The sequence below is a fragment of the Lontra canadensis genome, unplaced genomic scaffold, assembly GCF_010015895.1.
Source record: "Lontra canadensis isolate GAN:19392208 unplaced genomic scaffold, GSC_riverotter_1.0 scaffold1, whole genome shotgun sequence".
Lineage (NCBI taxonomy): Eukaryota > Metazoa > Chordata > Mammalia > Carnivora > Mustelidae > Lontra > Lontra canadensis.
The window spans coordinates 69,877,789-69,900,549 of NW_022630995.1; the positions used below are offsets into that span (position 1 = coordinate 69,877,789).

At 41.5% G+C, this 22,761-nt stretch overlaps 1 protein-coding gene across 1 annotated transcript in view; it reads left to right on the plus strand.

Moving 5' to 3' along the window:
- RNF150 (ring finger protein 150) overlaps positions 1-20,640 on the plus strand; it is a 302,877-nt gene extending 282,237 nt beyond the window's left edge. The window contains exons 7-8 of the mRNA XM_032857179.1: positions 16,559-16,680; positions 20,430-20,640. Coding sequence (XP_032713070.1) covers positions 16,559-16,680; positions 20,430-20,537 — 230 coding nt within the window. The 3' untranslated portion in view covers positions 20,538-20,640. The remainder of the gene's footprint in view (positions 1-16,558; positions 16,681-20,429) is intronic.
- The last annotated feature ends 2,121 nt before the right edge of the window (positions 20,641-22,761 follow it).

Sequence of the window (22,761 nt, forward strand, 5' to 3'; positions counted from 1 at the left end):
AAACAAGAAAGGTCTCAGGTACACAACCTAACCCTACACCTAAAGGAGCTGGAGAAAGAGCAGTGAAGAAAGCCTAAACCCAGCAGGAGAAGAGAAATCATAAAGATCAGAGCATAAATCAATGAAATAGAAACCAAAAAAACAATAGAACACATCAACGAAACTAGGAGCTGATTCTTTGAAAGAATTAATAAGATTGATAACCCCCTGGCCAGACTTATCAAAAAGAAATCTAGTGCTATGTTATTTTCAAGAGATACAAATTTAATACGAAAGGTTGATAACCACACGTAGAAGAAAAAACAAGAATAAAAGAAATATTTATCAGGCAAAAATTAACCAGAAGAAAATTAATACTTGTTAATACCATAAAAGATAGGAACTACTATGAGAACGATTTAAAAAAAAAACAAGATGAAATATTTTATGCTGAGAAAGAGAACAAAAGCACAGAAGATCTGAGATGTGTAACCTTCTTTTTTTAAGATTTATTTATTTATTTGACAGAGACAAAGCGAGAGAGGGAGCACACGTGGGGGAAGTGGGAGAGGGAGAAGCAGGCTTCCCGTCAAGCAGGGAGCCTTATGCAGGACTCGATCCCAGGACCCCAGGATCACGACCTGAGCTGAAGGCAGATGCTTAAGGACTGAGCTACCCAGGCGCCCCTCAGTAATTTTCTATTACAAACTATTTGATCACCTAAGGTAGAAGAAGGAAAGGGGGAGATAGGGTGATCAGATCCCTCTCAATCTGAAGGCAGACCCAGTGGGAATGAGTCTTAGGATGGGAAGGGGAGGAAGGGTATACAACGGGCATAGAAAGGGGGAGAAGCACAGTTTATAATTTTTGCCAAAGTTCCTCAGCAGGAGATGGAGGGAGTATGGAAAAGCAAAAGGAAGAGATTAAAGCACCAGCATTAAGTTGCATGATTAAGATGTAGGTTTACCTTCTATAACTGCCATAAACAGTTGTAACCTTGGCAACTACAGTCAACAAGGATCATTACCCTGTGACCACCTTAGTTTAGATGGGTGGTTGTAAGGAGGGAATTGCCAAGAAAGGGCTGGTTTTCCAAATATTGACATGTTTTGTTTTTGCTGGAACGGAAGCACAGAGTTCACATATAATTAAAACTATCAATATTTATGTAATTATAAGCATAAATTTATTTAATTATAAATATTTATTTAATTAAAATATATAACGATAAATCATAATTATAAAGTATTAAAACTATAGATATTTATTTAATTATAAATTTCTTTAATAATAAATATATATAATATGTATTAATTCTAAATATTTAATTCTATATACCAATAATTATTTAATTATAAATATAAATATATTTGATTATAAATATATAGATATTATAATTTAGTTATAAATTATACGTTTATTTATTTATAAATATATCTAATTATAAATATATAAATTTAATTATAAATATATTATAAATATATAAATACACCAAATACTGCAGCAAACAGAAACCAGGATAGATTACCTCTCACGAGTTGCCCTGCTTCACAGCTTACATAAAACTTGTTTTTGTTATCTTATCTGATCCTTATGGCAGAATGGGGAGACATGTCTGTTAGTTTGTCTATCATATATAGTATGTGTTGATCCAGAAAGGATTTCAGAGCACTGAAAGAGATTCACAAACTGCAGCAAGATATCAGAAAATAGTGGAAAAGATACACAATAGCTTGCTAAATAACAGAAACCATTTATTTTAAAAAAAACTGAATTTATACAGATAGACATCCAACTCTTAACACATTTATCATGACTAGCGAAATTATGAGTGGTTTTAATTTTTTCTTTATGCTTTTTTATTTCTTTCATTTTTGAGAAACGATTTCTTTTGTAATGAAAAAATCATATTTAATGAACCAAAAATATAAATGAAAAAGAAGAAAATTAGGGATAAAGAAAAAAACCTTCATAGCTTGTCCAAGGACAAAGGATGGAGTTAAGGATGAAACTCAAAATTAAAAATATACCAACACACCTGTCAGAATGGCTAAAATCAACAATACAAGAGACAATAGGTGTGGGCAAGGATGCGGAGAAAGGGGAACCCTTTTGCACTGTTGGTGGGAATGCAAACTCGTGCAGCCACTCTGGAAAAAACAGTATGGAGTTTCCTTAACAGGTTGAAAACAGAAGAACCTTACAATTCAGCAATCACACTACGGGGCATACTACCGACAGAAGGTAAGAATGCCAATTCAAAGGGATACGTGTACCCCTATCTTTATTACAGCATTGTTTACAATAGCCAAAATATGGAAGCAGCCCAAGTATTCACTGAATGGATAAAGAAGAAGTGGTACATACACACACACACACACACACACACACACACTGGAATATTATTCAGCCATAAAAAGAAGGAAATCTTGCCATTTGCAATGAAATGGATGGAGCTGGAGAGCCTAATGCTAAGCGAAATAAATCAGAGAAACACAAATACCAAATGATTTCACTCATACGGGGGAATTTAGGAAACAGGCAAAGGGGAAAAAAATAAGGCGGGGGAGAAAACAAGAAACAGACTCTTAGCTATAGAGACAAACTGATGGTTACCAGAGGGAAGGTGGGGAGATGGGTTAAATAGGTGATGGGGATTAAGGAGCACACTTGTCATGGGGCACCTGGGTCGTGTAGTTGATTGGGTGTCTGACTCTCGGTTTCAGCTCAGGTCTTAATCTCATGGTTGTGGGATCGAGCCCCACGTCAGTGTGGAGTCACCTTGAGATTCTCTCTCCTTCCTCTGCCCCTCCCACTCATGCTCATGCTCTCTCTGAAATAAATAAATATTTTTTTAAAAATGAAAGAAGAAAGGAAAGGAAAGGAAAGAAGGAAAGAAAAGAAGGAGCACACTTCTCATGGTGAACACCAGGGCGCTATAGGGCAGTGTGGAATTACCATATCTGTACACCTGAAACTAATATAACACTGTATGTTAACGAACTAGAATTCAAATTAAAACCTTGTTAAAAATGAGTTTTGAGGGGCGCCTGGGTGGCTCAGTGGGTTAAAGCCTCTGCCTTCGGCTCAGGTCATGATCTCAGGGTCCTGGGATCAAGCCCCACATCAGGCTCTCTGCTCAGCAGGGAGCCTGCTTCTTCCTCTCTCTCTGCTTGCCTCTCTGCCTGCTTGTGATCTCTGTCTGTCAAATAAATAAGTAAAAATCTTTAAAAAAAATGAGTTTTTAAAATTTTAAATAATAATGATAAAAATTAAAATATACCACAAACATGCAAACAATTGCCAGAGGAGATCACAAATTGGTCTTAGCTTCTAAAGGCTTCTAAAGAAAGGGACGCCTGTGCCATTAGGCAATTCACATTGTCCATACATAAACCCTAACAAGTTGCTCAGAAGTACAACTGTTTTCAATATTCAAGAATGGTCAGAAATACCTCTCAAGTAATGCTATAGACAGCACTCTTTTGAAGGAAACAGAAATTCAGATGAAGTAACTTGCAAGTTCTCAGTGGTAACTTGTCCCCACATTGGGGCAGCATCCTTCTCAGTTTAGGAATGGATGACATTTATCTTCTTAAAGAATTTATTTATTTATTTATTTATTTATTTATTTATTTATTTGAGAGAGAGACAGCACAAGTGGGGTGAAGGGCAGAGAGAGAAGCAAGCTCTCCGCTGAGCAGGGAACCGGATGGGGACTTGATCCCAGGACTCCAGGATCATGACCTGAGGCAAAGGCAGATGGTTAACTGACTGAGGCACCCAGGCATCCCAGAAGGATGGCATTTAGCTTCTTCTGCTTTCTAAGGGTGGTACTGATGATCCAGACAAGCCAAAAAGAAAGACAAGAAAGGCAAAGCTGCCTGGGACTCAGCAACCTGATGACAAGCCGCTAATGGACTGCTCTGATGGTAATGCACAGCAAAGTCTTTCTCAAACATTCAGGGTTGAAGAAAAGTGCCCATAAAGCCCTCCACTTAAAACCTCCTTTAGCAGGGCCCCTGGGTGGCTCAGTGGGTTAAGCCTCTGCCTTTGGCTCAGGTGATCCCAGGGTCCTGGGATTGAGCCCTGCATTGGGCTCTCTGTTCAGCTGGGAGTGTGCTTCCCCCCTCTCTCTGACTGCCTCTCTGCCTACTTGTGATCTCTCTCTCTGTCAAATAAATAAATAAAATCTTTAAAAAAAAAATAAATAAACCTCCTTTAGCAACCAGTCCCATTTCATCTGCTCTTTGACAGCAATCTAAGAAGACTGAATTTCTCTCTCTCTTTTTTTTTTAAGATTTTATGTATTTATTTGACAGACAGAGATCACAAGCAGGCAGAGAGGCAGGCAGAGAGAGAGGAAGGGAAGCAGGCTCCCTGCTGAGCAGAGAGCCCGATGCGGGGCTTGATCCCAGGACCCTGGAACATGACCTGAGCTGAAGGCAGAGGCTTTTAACCCACTGAGCCACCCAGACTCCCCAGAAGACTGAATTTCAAAATGCAGCGGTCAAGTTACTACTACATTTTTTAGTGGAAGGAACTCCTTCTTGAGTCTTGAAACCCTACATTTTCAGTAATTTTTTTAAAAGATTTATTTATTTGACAGAGACACAACGAGAGAGGTAGCACATGCGGGGGTTGGGAGAGGGAGAAGAAGGCTTCCCACCAAGCAGGCAGCCCGATGCAGGTGTTTCACTCTTTGGTGTACATAGGGATAATTTAAAATAAAACATTAAGACACCAGCCAGTCCATGAACCTGTCTTGACTTTTGTAATAGAGTGTGTTTTCCAAAGACAGACACAACACTATGTATCCCATCCCACAGTGTTATTTACAATGGGACATTTGACTCTCTGGGATCTCTGAGAATACGTCTAGTGATTGGATGCATTGGAAGTGATGTTATGTGATTTCCAAGGCTAGATCATAAAAGGCAATATAGCTTCTGCCGTGCTTTCTCTTGAGGGACATGTGACCTGGAAGCCCAGCTGATCTATATGAAAGTGGGCTAGGAGCATGTGGAGAGATGATCAAGGGATAGAGACCAATGCCTAGGGAACCCCAAATGACCTAATTCCCAGCTATTCTTATCTTCCCAGCCCAGGCACCAGACATGACAGTAAGATTTCAGATGAATCCCGCTCGTGGTCTTCAAGCTGCCCATCAGGGAGAGATGAGCTCTCTTGCCAGCCTTGCCAAATTGCAGACTTGTGAACAAAATCATGTCGTTAATGGAAGCTGCCAAGTTTCGGGAGAGTTTGTGATAGTTGTAGCCACAGTTGATAATGAATGGAATCTTGTACTTAAAGGATTACCTTTTGGGAGCAGAGAGACAGTAGGTGGAGAACAGGAGCGTGAGGTGGAATCCAGAATGGGTGTTTGGGGTGTGAACACATTGATGACAATAGATCCTAAACTGACAGATACGATAAATGACTTAGATTTGGTAAACCTCAGGCAGACTCTGCTGGAGGTACCATGACTAGAGAAAGCAAAGGACAACAGCTACAAGTAGACATTGCTCATTGGCCAGAAAGTTCAGGCAAGGATGCCAGATCTAGGGCTGGAGACATGCAGGCAAACCCACAGTGTCTCTGATCACCGTGCCCAACTCTGTTCATAGTCACCATTGCAAGGGGGACTCTTCCCTGTATGGTCTACAGCCCTGCGTTGAGCTCCGACCGTGCTTATGACAGCCTCCCACTTTGAGGAGATGGAAATGCGTCCCTCTCTTCTAGATTTCTCTACCTCTTGACCTCTTGACCTCTTGCCCAGATTCAACTCCTCGCTTCATTCATCACCTGATTTTATCCTCAAGTATGTGTACATTCTTCCTGTCTGTCTAGGCCACAATTCTTACTGTTACTTAATCAATATGATTGGGTTCTATATATCTCTTAACCCAATGTGCCAGTCACATTACTAAAGTCATGGTAACAACATGCACCAGATTTTCTTAATCCTTTGCCCATTTTAGATGTTTGAGTTGTTTCAAATCATGTATTTTTTATAAATGACTGAGGATGAACGTCCTTGATTGAGTATCAATGCTTGTCTCCTTTCCTTTTCCCTTAGATAAATTTGCTAGAATTTGGAATGATTGGATCAAAATGTGAATACTGTGACATGCATAGATTTATATCTCAACCCTCGGAAAGACATGAACAATAGTACTCCCACCCCCGCCATGATGTCTCAGTCTACTTTGCTGCTATAAGCAGCCGCATCCTGGAAAATCAAATCTCTCTCACAGAGACCTCTTATGACTAAAAGAAACTCAGTTGGCCTAGAGCTCCTTAGGCAAAAATATGATGTCAAGGTCTTTTTAAAGGAACAATCCAGGGATGCCTGGTTGGCTCAGTCATTAAGCATCTGCCTTCGGCTCAGGTTATGATCCCAGGGTGCTGGGACTGAGTCCCACATCAGGCTCCCTGCTCTGGGCAAACCTGCTTCTCACTCTCCCTCTGCCCACTGTTCCCTCTGCTGTGAGCTAGCACGTGCTCACTCTCTCTCTCTCTGGCAAATTAGTAAATAAAATCTTAAAAAAAAAAGGAACAATCCAGAAATTTGAAATATATGAAATATAAAACAAGAAAAGCAAGGAAGAAAACAGTGCTAAAGACTAATGTGAAAATATGCTTAGTCTCATAAACAATGATGGGATTGTAAAGCAAAACAATGAGATCCATCATCTTGGCAAAGTCTTAAGACTGAAAATGTTCAGCATTGATGAGGATATGGGGAAACACCTTGAAAGAATCATTGAGTTAGAATTATTATTTCAATAAACTTATTACTTATTAGTAATAGTCATGTAATAATTTTTGAGTTGTTAAAAATAAAATTAGTTAAAATTTCAGATTATCTGGAGGGTGATCTGAAAATATAAAAAATTTGAATATATACTCTTTTTTTTTTTTTTTTTAAAGATTTTATTTATTTATTTGAAAGAGAGGCAGTGAGAGAGAGCATGAGCGAGGAGAAGGTCAGAGGGAGAAGCAGACTCCCCGTAGAGCTGGGAGCCTGATGCGGGACTCGATCCCGGGACTCCGAGATCATGACCTGAGCCGAAAGCAGTCGTCCAACCAACTGAGCCACCTAGGCGTCCCTGAATATATACTCTTGACCTCACAACTCTACTTCCAGAGTTTATTCTAAGAAGAAAACCAGACAAGTGTGAAAAAAATGTGTTTACCAACAAGGATGTTCATTACAACATTATTTATCATCGTAAGAACTGGAAACAATCTAGAGTCCAACAATAGTGACTTTTGTTCATTTTATTTTGCTAAACACATACAAAGTTTTACAAAGGTACTAAGAAAATCTTCCTAGGATATTTGTTATTTTCTGGACCCAGGTCAATGTCACATGGCAACATAAATATTTTCTACAAGGTTTTTTTCCCTTGTCACAAATTCCATATGGACTGCCTTGAAAATAGGCCCAATACATCATATAAAAAAAAGATGTTAAAGGAAAAAACTTCTATCACATTCTGTCTTTCCTCCTTCCTTTCTTGTTTCTTTCTGGGAGGTATACTCTGTGGGTATGTGGGTATAAACCTCAGACCTACTAGTTGTTACCTCTAGAAGAAGATACTGTGTTAGAGATTTCTATATACTTACGAGTTGCTGTTTTGTTGCTGTTTCTTTCCATGAATTTTCAGACTTTTTATAATCAGCAAATATATCAAAGACATTTCCATTTATTAAACAAAGCATTTCTTACTGATTTACTCATTGAACAAATAGCCACTGAAGGCATACCTTGTGCCAGGCTTTCTCCTGGACAATGAAGCCCAAGATGAGTAAGAAGTTCTTGGAATCTAGGAGGAAAAACAAAGAGCTGGAAGGTTCCATGACTTTGCTAGCTTTACATATATGTTAATGAATGATGCTTTGTGAATGAAAGGTAAACTCTTTTGGGACCCCATGGAATTCTGGGGTCCCTCCCCAGATGAGCTCTTTACAGACACAATCTGCTATCCTGTAGATTTCTGTAAGAGGCTGAGAATGGAGGAAAGAGAAGAAAGGATGAGTCATCCTTTCTGGTGTTCAGGAAGCCTGACACCCAGGTCTCCAGCCTTAGGCCAGGACAAGTGCACTTTTAGAGACGGTGGCAGTGTTCCAGGCTGAGGTGGAGGCACTCAGAGACAGGTGTGATGGCTTCCTTTGAGGTAGAAAGCACTCTCTTCTTCCTGGGAGATTTGTTACTTTTCTGGGCACAGTTATGTGAAAGTCACATGGAAGTAGGAACAATGTCTACGTGGCTTTTTCCTTTTCACAAGCTCTGTGCGACTGACACATGGATTGTCTCCTATGTACATCAAAGCACAAAATCATAAACTGTTTACTAAAAGAGGGAAATTGACATTTTCTAGAAATTGCCTGCAGAGAATCTTCATTATGATGGCAGCAGACCAAGACTGGCCATACTTCCAAGGCCTCAGGGAATGCCAGCTACCGCAAACGGTGACATGGGAGAAGGCAGCTGGACAGAGGAAAGCAGTGACAAGGTTCAGGCCGGCCTGGCTTCTGGACTTCAAAGGCATAAACTTGCGTTTTTTAAATTCAGTGACATGTCTTGGTCTGCCTCTCATGCACTGCACACTGATGTCATTTGAGCAATTTCCCCCATTTTAGAAGGCAGTGCTGCAGACACAGAGGGAACTTGGTTTTGACTCTATTTTTCTGGCATTAAGAGTGCCTACTGGGGCAGCTGGGTGGCTCAGTCTGTTAAGCATCTGCCTTTGACTCGAGTCATGATCCCAGTGTCCTGGGATCGAGCCCCACATTGGGCTCCCTGCTCAACAGGGAATCTGTTTCCCCCTGTCCCTTTCTCTGCGTGCTCTCTCTCTCTCTCAGATCAATCAATCAATCAATCAATCTTTTTTAAAAAGAGGACTTACTTTCTCCTGGAAACTAAATAATCGCTATGTTGCTAATTACTATAATTTCTTAGCCCCAGCCAGCTTTGCAGGATTCAAAACAATTTGTGCTGCTTATTGCAGATTCTCTCAGAGCTCCGCCCAACCTGCTTTATGTGCTAAAGGACTCACAGAATCCTGAAAGAAACCCAAAAAGCAAGAGTATCCAGAACAGTGAACAGTACCTCAGACAGGCCTTCCTTATGTAAAGCTGGGCATGAATTCCTAGCCTTGCTCAAATGTGTCTACAGATTCTTGCTGGACTGTGAAGCCCCGCCTCCACCACCCCCACCCCCGCATCAGTGAGCCGGATGCTGACTCAGCCATGGGCCAGGGCCCCACCACTGACCTGAGAACCTAAGGATAACCAGTCACCAGTGCACAGGTTTTGCACTGACTGAAGCTACTCCATCAATCCTTTGATCGAGCTTATACTTATTTGGTATGTTCACTGCGTCCCTAGTACTGAGCATAGAAGAAAAAAAAAAAAAAAGAGCCCAACACTTGGAATTTGACCCATGTGAAGACAGGTAAGATCTGTATGCAAATACTTCCAGAAGAGCTCCAAAAAAAATGTGGCGGGTTCTACAATGGAGTTCATTTTAAAGCTAAGATTTGCCTGGGGGAAGAACAAGTCACAGCACCCTGAAGTTTCCTTAATTAATCATAAATGTTGGTTTTGTTTGTTTGCTTTGGTTTATGGGTATCTTTCCCGCCAGCCATGCATAAGGGCAACTGCTTTCTTCACTGATATATCCTTAGTTTAACAGAGAAATTTGCTAATTGAAAGGAAGAAAAGAAAAGAGGGAAGGAATAAGGAGAGAGAGAAAGAGAGAACAGAGGGGAGGAAGGCAGCAAACATAGTTGAAAGCTTCATACTAGAGCACCTGGGTGGCTCAGTGGGTTAAGCCACTGCCTTCGGCTCAGGTCATAATCCCAGGGTCCTGGGATCGAGCCCTGCATTGGACTCCCTGCTCAGTGGAAAGCTTGCTTCCCCCTCTCTCTCTCTGCTGCTCCCCCTACTTGTGTTTCCTCTCTCACTGTGTCTTTCTCTGTTAGATAAATAAATAAAATCTTAGGGGCACCTGGGTGGCTCAGTGGGTTAAGCCACTGCCTTCGGCTCAGGTCATGATCTCAGGGTCCTGGGATCGAGTCCCACATCGGGCTCTCTGCTCAGCGGAGAGCCTGCTTCCTCCTATCTCTCTCTCTGCCTGTCTCTCTGCCAACTTGTGATCTTTCTCTGTCAAATAAATAAATTAAAAATAAATAAATAAATAAATAAAATCTTAAAAAAAAAAAAAGAAAGCTTCATATCTACAGAGTGCCAGGATTAAACCTCAACTCCTGTGTGACCTCAGGCAACTTACTTAACTTCTCTGCGCTTTTGTTTTTTATCCTAAATATAGAAGAAATAATAATACCTACCTCACTGAGTTGAACAAAACCTTGAGTTAATATTTGTGGATTTAGAACACTGCCTGGACAGAATAAGCACTGAATGAGCATTTATTACATTTTTAAAACCACAAAGAGAAGAAATATTCATTGGGGAAAAATAAAGAAATGATTTTGAGAGCTGTTTGGGGGTTCAAATGTGTAGATCTTGGCAATTGTTTTGATGCTTTATGTTCAGAATAAAGAATAGAGAGTCAAGGCAGAGAGGCCGAAGCAACCAAAGCAAGGAATGTGAATCTCAGACCCGCAGCCAGATCGTGCCTGCTGTGAGGGGAGCAAGTTCATAGGCACGCCCCCATTCAAGAAACCTCCTGCACACACACACACACACACACACACACACACATCTACACTGCCATGGACTTTCAGGAGGTATATCGTCCTCCTTTATTTGACCTGGAATTCCTGGGGAACAGGGACTGTTTTCTTCAGGCTGTATTCGCAGTCACTTGGCTGTATGACTTTGGACCAGTTGCTTGGCTGTTCTGTGGCTCGGTTCCCTGATAAGTTTACAGGTGATAGTGGCAAAGCTCTCTAACAGTCCTATTGCACGTGTTACATAGGACAAGGTTTTAAATGAGATTTGTGCAATGCCTAGCACACTGTAAACCCCCGGTGACCATTGACTCATATTATTATAAAAGCCAAGCATGTTTGTGAAACCAAACAAGGTAATGATATAAAAAATGTATAGCTCAACTGGAATCAGAGATCATCCATGTGTCTACAGTGCGTTTGGTTAAGAAACAATGTAATTTAAGGGGTGCCTGGGTGGCTCAGTGGGTTAAGCCTCTGCCTTTGGCTCAGGTCATGACCTCAGGGTCCTGGGATCAAGTCCTGCCTTGGGCCTTCTGCTTGGCAGGGAGACTGCTTCCCCCTCTCTCTCTGCCTGCCTTTCCACCTACTTGTGATCTATCTGTGTCAAAAAAAAAAAAAAAAATTACTGTAAAAAGAAAAGAAAAAATGTAATTAAAAAAAAAAAGAAAAAGAAAAATGTAGCAGCCAAACAAGAATGAGAGCTACAATCACAAACCAGAGAGATCTCAAAAATATAATGTTGAAGGGACAATAAGAAACAGAGAGGTTTTTATGGCACAATATCATGTATGTTTAAAAAAATTAAAACATTGAAAAAATTAAAATATTAAAAGAAACAAGCACATAACACATTTCTTGGGGCTAGAAATATATAAATACATGTTTGCAAGGTAGATGGGAAGAAAACATGAAATAGGTGGAAGTGCTTCACTAAGCAAGGGACAAGAATGGGCGTATAAATGGGAGATGGCTCTGGCTGGGAAACGCCTCCCTCCAAAGACGCCACACCCCAGTCCCCGGAACCTGTAACTGTCCCCTTGGCTGAAAGAAGGGGCTTTGCCGATGTGATTCACTTAAGGATCTTGTCAGGGAAGAGCAACCGGGGTGATCGGCTGGCCCCTAAGTACAACCACAAATGTCCTTAGAAGGGGAGGCAGAGGGAGATTTGAAACACGCAAAAGAGAGGGTGATAGAAGATGGAGCAGAGAGAGATTTGAAGCTGCCGATCTTGAAGACTGCGGTGATGTGGCCATAGCTAAGGAATGCAAGAGCCCCCAGAGGCTGGAAAAGGCTCCATAAAGCCTCCAGAGAGAATGTGTCCCGACAGCACCTTGACTCCCACCCCGGGGATATTGATTTCAGACTTCAGGTCTCCGGAACTGGGATAGAATCAATTTCTGTTGTTTCAAGCCACTAAGTTTGTGCTCATGTGTTATAGCTGCCACAGGAAATGAGCAATGAAGAAGGAAAATAAAAAGATAAAAAAGTCACTTTACATGGATGTATGATTACAGATGGCTATGAAGGGAGGCAGGTAGACCACGAAATTCGGTTCACTCACAGTCCTCAAAGGACAACAAAACAAACAAAACACTGACAACAGTCACATAAAATGCCATTGTTAGTTATATTCCAAAATGTATTTTTTTAAAAGATTTTATTTATTTATTTGACAGACAGAGATCACAAGTAGGCAGAGAAGCAGGCAGAGAGAGGAGGAAGGGAAGCAGGCTCCCCGCTGAGCAGAGAGTCCGATGTGGGGCTCTATCCCAGGACCCTGGGATCATGACCTGAGCCAAAGGCAGAGGCTTAACCCACTGAGCCACCCAGGCACCCCTCCAAAATGTATTTAAACATTCCTCTTACAATGTCCTTTGGTGGTCCTAGAGGACTCCTTTAAAACTTATTCAACAGGGCACCTGGGTGCCTTAGTCATTAAGCGTCTGCCTTTCCATGGGGTCATGATCCCACGGTCCCAGGATGGAGCCCCACATCAGGCTCCCTGCTCCGTGGAAAGCGTGCTTCTCCCTCTCCCACTTCCGCTGCTTGTATTCCCTCTCTCGCTGTATCGCTCTCTGTCAAATAAATAAATAAAATATTAAAAAATAAATAAAACTTTTTCAACATAGTTAGATGGAGCAGCTAACGCATCAGTTTCCAAGTGAGCAAAGACATAAGCAGACATGTCATAAAAGAGGAAATGCAACAGAATAGCAAATACAGAGATCGCTCAGCCTCCAGGCAATGCAGTTTAAAACAATAATGACATTTCATATTTTTGCCCATCAAAATGACAGATTTCTTTATTCACTGTAAATTTTACATTTTTCACACTTTATTTTTAGCTTACTTTTTCCCACTTAGCAATTTATCTTCTAAACATGACTTTGAATGAAATGAGTAAAATAAATACTGAAAAAAAAAGTGACAAAATTGGCAGTATCCCACATTGCTGACAGCTGTGTCCTTGGAAGAAGAAATCTGGCAATTCGGAGAGCCTTAGATCTTTTCAGAGGCTTTTTCTTCATTTCAGTTTTACTTCTAATGTTTTCTAAGGAAGTGATCCTAGTTGAGGAAGCACAGTGATCATCATAGAATCTAAAAGAACAAGAATGAACACAAAGACGTGGCCCATGGCTTGTTTGTTGTTGTTGTTGTTTGGCTTGCTTTTTTTTTTTTAATTAAAATGTTTTATTTATTTGACAGAGAGAAATCACAACTAGGCAGAGAGGCAGGCAGAGAGGGGGAAGCAGGCTCCCTGTGGAGCAGAGAGCCTGATGCAGGGCTCGATCCCAGGACCCTGAGATCATGACCTGAGCCGAAGGCAGAGGCTTTAACCCACTGAGCCACCCAGGCACCCCTTGCTTTTTTTTTTTAAATAAAGGTTTATTGGAACATAGCCACATTTATTTGTTTACATATTGTTCGTGGCTGCTTTGTACCAGCCTGGCAATACTGAGTAGTTGTAAAAGAGATGTATGTCTCACAAAGCCAAAAACATTTACCGGCTGGCCCTTTATAGAAAGAGTATGCTCATTCCTAGTTTCGATTTGGGGATTGGTTTAGTAAACTACACCCAATATGACTCCTGGACTATTTTGCATCCCGTGAGAAAAATGTTCATGGGAAGTTTGTAAAAAAAAAAAAGAAAAGAAAAAAATGTTTCATACTATGAGAAGACAAGAGGATACAGTATAACAGGAATTATACAGTTACAGTTATGTAATCATGATAGTTACAATCATTTTTAAAAAAAGACTTCAGGGAAGTATGACAAAATGTTAATATTAGTTATCTTCAAGTGATGGATAATACATGTGATTTTATTTTTGTACTCTCTCTTCTGTGCTTTTCTTCAATTTATGTTAATTCAGCTATTCAGTGTATATTAATGAACTTATTTCACCTTAAGGCATAAAAATAAATATCAATTTAAAAATTGAAACTAATATTAAGTGAGCCTCCAGTTCACTAGATTTTACAGACTCTTAGATTAAAGATACGGTTATGTATCATCATTAATACCTTCCCCTAGCACTTCTGGCCCCCTAAAGAGAACACATACCCACCAGAGTTTCAGATTTTATTTCCATTCAAATGTATACTACAGGAAGGGTCTTTCTCTGTTTCCACCCTCTTCTGGTGGGCGGACACATGTCGGCATCATTTCTGGCCCTTGTCCTATTTTATAAGAAAAAGGGAGGAGTTCTAGAGAAGAAACACGTAGAATTCTGCTAAGGTGTGTTAATCGTACTGGCAGCAAGTTTGGCCTCAAAGTCCCTTTTCCTTCATTTCTTTATTATCTGCTTGTGACTTAACACCACTTCCAAGGGAAAACAGATGAACTGAAATAAATGAATGACAGCCTGGGCCAGAGAAGGAAGACACAGAAGTGAGGCTTTGAGGCTAGGCAGACAAGGAAGGAGATGGGAAAACAACAGCAGATGACTCCTTTCTTCCTTCCTTCCTTCCTTCCTTCTGAGGTTGACGCCGTGTAGATTAAAGCTGCCAGAGGAGAGAAGCAGAGATCTGTCTCCCATCCCCCCTCAATGTATGTATATGAACTTAGCTCAAAATTGAAGTAAAACTTCTCCCCACCCATCAGAATGTTAAGGGTTTAGCTAAAGAATTATGCTTAATTCAAAACCATCATACATAAAGAGCACAGTGAGTAAGATAGAAGTGAGAACAAAGTTACACTCAAAAGGAGAGATCAGCCAAAGTAGTTTCACTTCCCATAATCACTTCCTATTATCTGTAAGGTCTAGAAAAATTGCAGCATTAAGCTTTCTGAACTGACTGGGGAGTACAACAGTTCCCCAGTCTTTGAGGGATAAAGGGTCGGGGGTGCTGATTCGGTTCCAATTAGGCACAAGTCACTCCAAAACACCAGGTAGCCCCAGGCCCTCATTCCTCTGCCCTCTCAGCCTGTGTACACAACTCACTGACCCAGAGTGAACACCAGACAGTTGGGGGATGGACAGCATGGAAAAGTGAGCAGGAGAAAGTGATGGCCACACATCCAATATGCACCAATTTGCCACTTACTAATCACATCTCATCTCTCAGCCCCACCAACAGATTAAACTTAATTCCCTTCCTTGGAGCCAATACCTGCCACTAAGAGCATCATTCGCTCTCTTTGCATCTCTCTTCCTTCATGAAAAATTTCCCAAACTCCAAAGTGGGGTCTAGAAAGGAAGCCTGACTTGGAGGGACTCCATTCATTTCTTCAACAAATGTTTATTGAGCACCAATTAGGTTCCTAGTACAGTTCCGGGCTTTGGGGGATACAGCAGAGAGAAAATAAATAAAGATCCCAAAACTTGTGGGACTTTAGATTCAAACAGGGTTAGGGACGCTAGGGAGCAGAGGTAGTAAGTAAATGATGTTGGAAGAAAATAAGTGATGAGGACAAAAAGAAAGTAGGAGAGGGTCAGGAGGAATTGGGAGTGGATGTGGAGGGCTCCATCCGCACCATTAAAGAGGATGGTCAGGCCAAGCTTTATTAAATAAGTGAGCAAAGACTTGAAGAAACTGAGGGAGTTAGGAAAGGAGCAGCCCTCCTGCTATGAGTTAATAGCTTTTCAGATATTCCTCCCGGGACCTTCACGATGGAGCAGTCAGTGTGCGATCAAGTCTGGCTCTTTTCCCCCAAAATGAATAGAGAAACCATGTCAAGCTCCACGGAAAAAACAATCACTACAGTACAGTCTTGAGCCAGGACTTCCTTTTCTTTACCACTGCATTTCTAGAGCCTGGCATGTAGAAACCACTTGATCAATCTTTGTTGAGTGAAGGACTAAACGATTACTTGCTATCCATAAATAATGTGCAGTTGGAGACACGGTGCCCAAGGACATCGGAGCAATGCTTCAAGTATGCTGTGCTGGTTTCCTGAACTGACCTTCACCTTACTGCTGTGCTCAGCAGGGGTTCTGGGTGCCCAGCCCAGAAGTCTACATCACTGGTGCTGGGAGAAAGGGAGGTGCTTGGGAACATTTCTCCAGTGGCAACACCTGTTTTATCTTGGGGGTTGTCCACAGCTTTGTTCTCTTTAAATTAACTTATGAAGTATTTATGCCATGCCTATTTTAAGCTATCCAGGGCTACGTCCTAGAGTGATGGAAGTTAGGTCGTGTGCAGTGGAAGGCAGCCTCTAGGATGGTCCTAATGATCATTGCCTCCTGATAGTCATGCCCTATGTAAGCCTGTTCTTTTGAGTGTGGGTGGGATCTAGTAACTGCCTCATCTCTAAACAAATACAATATGGCAAAAGGTATGATGGATCACTTTCAAGATTACATTACAAAAAGACTCTAACTTCAGTCTTGCTCATCATCTCTCACTTTCTGTTTTCTCTCTCTCTCTAGCCCTTGCTCTGGGGAAGCAAACTGCCATGTTGTGTGTGGTCCCATGGAGAGGTCCACATGGTAAGGAAGGGGTGTCTCTGACCAATAATAGCCTGCAAAGACTTGAGACCGCCCCCCTCCAGGTGAGTGAGCTTTGAAGCTGATGCTTTTTACAGTTGAGCTTTGAGAAGACCAGGGCCCCAGCAATACCTCAATTGCAGTCTCTAAAGCCCTGCTCTGTGCCTAGGTTTTTGACTCTCAGAAATTATGATAGGGGGTGCCTGGGTGGCTCAGTTGGTTAAGCAGCTGCCTTTGGCTCAGGTCATGATCCCAGGGTCCTGGGGTCGAGTCCCACATTGGGCTCCCCACTCAGCAGAAAGCCTTCTTCTCTCTGTCCCTCTGCATGCCACTGCCCCTACTCGTGTGCACTCTCTCTCTGTCTCTTTCTCCTGTTAAATAAATAAATAAATAAATAAAATCCTCAAAAAGAAAGAAGGAAAGTATGATAGGATAAGTGTTTGTTATTTTAGGCCACTGAGTTTTGGGGTTATTTGTTATGCAATAGTAGATAACTAATACACATGATCTACCCTCAAACAAAATATGGTGAGGTTAGTGGCACATGAGTGATAAAAACAAAGTATTTGGAATAGAGGGGGCTCACAAGAATAAGAAATAGGTGACACTGGATTATAATAACAAACTACTTAATAACGTCACACTTCACTGGGTGCTTCCTCAATTGTCTCATTCGATCTTTACAATAGTCCTAAGGATGATACCATTTGGCTAATCCAACATTAAATACTAATCAATCTAGTCATTCAGTAAAAATTTTAAGAGTCAAATATGTACCTGTGATCGGTACAAAAGAAAAGATCGGTACTATGGCTTACTATATAAGCCATAGTAAGTGTCCTCAGAGAACCCAAAATAGTTTAATACATTAAATAAACAGTAAATAGATCAATAGACCTTGCAGTCCAATGTATTAGAGACTGTAAAGAGGTGTGCAGAGAATACTTGATAACCCAAAGGAGGGAATGATGAACTTTTCCAAAGGACCTAAAAAATACTCAGAAATTGATTCTTTTTTTTTCTAGCCTTATTATGGTATGTTTGACCAATAAAAATCATGTATTTTTAAGGTATACAACATGATGTTTTGATATATGTATACGTTGTGAAATGATTAGCACAATCAAGCTAGTTAGCATATCTGTCACTTCACATAGTTTCCATTTGTATGGTGAGAGTGCTTCAGATCGATTCCCTTTTAGCAAATTTCAGTACACAGTACAGTATTGTTAACTATCATCATCATGCCGACATTAGATCTCCAGAAGGATGAGTTGGAAGTTTACCAGATTATTGGATCCCAGAAAGGATGGGCAGGGAGGAAGAGAAGAGTATCTCAGGCAAATGGGGCGAGGGTCACGTGCAATGGCATGCAGTTTGAAACAGTAGAGTCTCTTACAGAAGATGATGATTCCACCTGGACAGAGAGTGGGGTGCATATAAAGAACAAATTGGCAAATGAAAGGGCGGTCTTTCCGATTTGACTCTTCTGGCCTATATGCTACGCTTTTTCCATGATGTCGCATTGTCTTTCCTAGTCTTTCTCAGTCTCATTTCCTGATTTCTCTTACTCCTTCATAAGATTTGATGGTCAGTATAGATCACTGGGGAGCAAATCAGAAGGCAGGAGGGGGCTCAGTCCAAATGGCAAGTAAATGAGGGAGTAAACTGATGTTCTGAAGGGAGATAAAGAGGTGGCAGAGAGAGAGGAAGAGAGGGAAAGATGAAGAGGGACACACGTATCTTGAGGAAAGAGCAGGATTAAAGAAAAAGATTATCAAAAAGTGTGAAGGAAATCGGAGAATGTTTGTAGCTAGATTGCACAGAGCCAGATCAGAAGGCAAGATTTACATGTGCTATATTAGGTGAAGACCAGGTTTTAAGAAAAGAAATAGATTCTCTAAAATGATAAACCAACATACCTCCTGATATGATATAGTAAGAAAGGCAATTCACCACCGTGGTGGTCTTCCCCCAAACCTGTAAACCCATTCTAATCATATGTTACAAATTCTGACAAACTGAGGGACATCCTCCAAAATGTCTGATTAGTACTCTTCAAAAAATGGTCACAATTGGTCTTCTTTTTTTAAAAAAGATATATTTATTCACATATTTGAGAGAGAAAGAGCAGAGGGAGAGGGAAAGAATCTCAGGCAGACTCCCCTCCAAGCACAGAGCTGGTCACGGGGCTGAATCCCACAACCCTGAGATCATGACCCCAGTTGAAATCAGAGTCAGATGCTTAACTGACTGAGCCACCCCGGCACCCCAGTCACAATCAGTCTTTGAGAAACTGTCACAAAGCAGAGGAGACTAAGGAGACATGATGATTGAATATAATATGATATCCTCGATGGGAGCCTAGAACAGAAAAGGGGCATTAGTGCAAAATCTAATGAAATCTGAATAAGGTGTGAAGTTTAGTTAAGAGCAACATACCAATGTAGGTTTCTTGGTTTTGATAAATGGACCTGGGTAATGCAGGATGATAACTTTAGAGGAAACTGAATCTGGTGGGGGCATACAAGAATTTACTGTATCATCTTTGCAATTTATATGTAATCTAAAAATATTCCCACAGAAAAAGTTTATTTTTGAAAATGAGAGGCCAGGGGTGAAGTCTAGATTATGGCTTATGTGAACTAATTTTTCAGTTGGCTTCACCATTTACAAATCAACTTTCACAGCCCTGTGTATGCAATCTCTTGAGTACATTCTTTAAGGAAAGGTACAATCCTCTGAGAAATTTCCGAGACAGTCCTAATGTAAGTGGTACATCAAAAGCAGGTTTGGCACGGGAGAATATAAGGCACTTACAATGGTCTCACATAAACAGTTAGTAAGTGAGAATAAGGAAATGTTGAGATACCAGTGAAAAGTATCAGAGACTAAGCAAGCCAGAAGACAGAACTCGTACTTGAGCATTTTCTCCTGGTCCTTAATCTGTGGTCTAAGTAAAGATGCTTTCTAAATAAGTGAATGAATGAGTGAATGAATGAATACTGAGAGAGTTTACTACCTACAGACTCCTACTAAATTGACTATAAAATGGCTACTAAATCATGTATATTGGGAGGGGACTGACCAAAGTTAAAATCGTCAACAGTATGAATTCATTTCAGAGGAAGCTGAAGATGCTGATTAACTTTAAACTTGGCTAAGACAATTACATTAACTAATTCAATTTTGCACAGCAGAATTTCAAGGCAACCCTATGACCTCCAACCTTAGACTTGCTTTCCCCTTTCAAAAGGAATTAGACCGACACAGAAGCTTCTCATTTTTCTCTGTTCCTCTTTTTTTTTTTTTAAGATTTTATTTATTCATTTGACAGAGATCACAAGTAGGCAGAGAGAGGCAGGCAGAGAGAGAGAGGAGGAAGCAGGCTCCCCGTGGAGCAGACAGCCCGATGCGGGGCTCGATCCCAGGACACTGGGATCATGACCTGAGCGGAAGGCAGAGGCTTTAACCCACTGAGCCACCCAGGCGCCCCTCTGTTCCTCTTTTTAATCTCTGCTTCTCCCTAGAACTAGAGAATTCTCAGGCCCATTAAAGCCACTTTCCTATGGCATATGAGGACCAAGAACTACATAAAACAAAGAAATGAAGAACTAAAGATAATAATCCAATAAACTATAGATCCAAATCCAGCAGAAATAAGACCAGAGTTGTCCTCTCAAGCTACCACAAAGATCTGGAGAAATTTCTCAACACATTCTGTGCCCCAACTGCATTAGACTGTGGGTTATTGCTCAAATACACCACGCTTTTCCATGACACAGTGACTTTCTTCATGCTGTTCCCTCACCAGACTGCCCTTGCACAGAGCAGAAGTCTGGAACCAGTCCTTTGCTCCTGGTTCCCAAAAGGAACTAACCCTGATCTTGGACTTAGAGCCTCCAGAATTGTGAGAAAATAAGTGTCTGGTGTTTGAAACAAGTCTATGGTACTTTGTCATGGCAGCCCAAGCAAGATAATACACCAGCCCTCAGAGAGAACCTGACTGAGAAGAAAGGTGACACACAGGAAAACAGAGGTGAGAAATGGTAAAGACAGAGCCCCGCATGTAGTTTTTCCTCAGGATCTACCCAAGATCTTTCAGGAATCTGAGCTAATAAATGCCTTTTTGCTAAAAAACATTCTGAGTTGGTCTTCTGTCATTGCAATGAAAGAGCCCTCGCTAATAGTAGTGCATGTGTTCCAAAACCTGCCTGGGATAATATTTCATCACATAATTTCCTTGTTTCTGATAAATATTTCCTTTTTCTAAAAAGGGCAATTAGCCTCCCTTCCATTTTGAGTATGTCATGATTTGAGAGAATGGACTGTAACCTGAGGCGCTAGCAAGCCGTCTTAGGACATAGTGGGTTTTTTAATCAGACACTCTTAAGTAGGGAAATCCAGGCTTATGAGAAAGGGAATATGAAAGGGAATACCAATCCTGGGTGAATTTTAGAATAGGCATATCTCAATGCAATGGAAAGCAAATTAAATTTATACTGGGAATACCTCAGTTCCTTAAGCGAATCATGTTAAGTATGATATGATGGAGAGATCCTGGGATTTGGATCTTAGATTTACACCCAGTTTTGGTGCTTTCTGTGTAGACTGAGGCAAGTAACAACCTCACTGAGCAACAGAGCACCAGATTCTTTGTCCGTGGAATGGGGCTCGGGAAGTCCCTAGCAGGGTTGACACCAAATCAGTGGTTATGCAAGTAGAGTAGCTGCCACCATGCCTGGCACAGAGGAGGTGCTCAAAAAATGGTAGCAAGACCTCAGCTTTATTCTTATTGAGCTGATTATTTACACTTAAGGTCCTCGGTTCTTTGATCTGTGAACTCTGGATAATCACCCTTGCTGGCAATAGGGTTCTTAGGAAATCCAAAATATTTTGCAACTCGAAAGTGTTTTGTTACATATATTTATCTCAGATAGAAATGTAAAGGCGTGGGATGCCTGGGTGGCTCAGTCGATTAAGCCGCTGCCTCCTGCTCAGGTCATGATCCCAGGGTTCTAGGATCGAGTCCCGCATGGGGTTCCTTGCTGGGCAGGGAGCCTGCTTCTCTCTCCCCGCCTCTGCCTGCCGCTCTGCCTGCTTGCGCGCTCTCTCTCTCTCTCTCTGATAAATAAATAAATAAATAAATATCTAAAAAGAAAAAAAGAAGAAGAAATGTAAAGACGTTACTAATATAAAGTCAGTGATTAAGAGACCCCCGATTTCTGCATCTATATGCTGCTTTCCATAGCTCCAGCTTCATGGGAAGGAACCGGCCCCTCTTAAGCAAGTGAACAGCAGCTCCAGAGTGAAATCAAGCTCAGCGGGAGACCACCCATCAGGCCAAACCCACCGCGAAGACCCCTGCACGGTCTGCGCCTCCAGCTCACCACGAGGCATGCGCACATTAACCGGAACTGAATTAGGGGAACCGAGCCAACCACAGTCGGAAAAACTGAAGGTGCTCTAACTAGTAAACAAATGTGCTTTTTTTTTCATACATTGCCCCTGCTTTTCGATGTTAGAAACGAAAACAGCACGGTTGATACTGAAATGATCTGGGCAGCAAGAGTGCACCTGGCCTTGCTTAACGAATGTCTTGAAATAGTCTCGGTAACCACCCAAATGGTAGGAGATGCTCCCGCTCCACTCTGTGCCTTGCTATTGGCCCTTAAGGAGTTCTTCTCTGTTACTGAACTGACGGTGAGTCATCGCCCCAAAAATAGCCAGGGAGAAGTTAGCTTGCCAGAGTCCAGAAGTGATCAGCGACAAGGCACCATGGTTTCCAACACTTTTATCCACGCCAAACATAGGAGCACTCACCTTGACAACGTGGAGTCAAGTGAGTTTTTTAAAGACAATATATTCTAACAGGAACATCCAAAACCATGGGGCTACCTCTCACATTTTCAGAGGAGGGCTAGCTCATTAAAGCGAACACCACAAGTGGTGTTGAAGGGAAGGAAGAATCAGACAAGGCAGAGTTTTGGGGGTGACCCAGCAGGAGAGGTGGGCCACACGCACTTGGCCTTGTGGTTTTTACAGGGTGATGGCTTGTAGGTTTACTGGCAGCAGGCGTGCTGTGTTAGCATTAGGGAGACCAGTCTTCCTTGCACCATGCCCAGCTTTCAGCTGAGGACAGACGC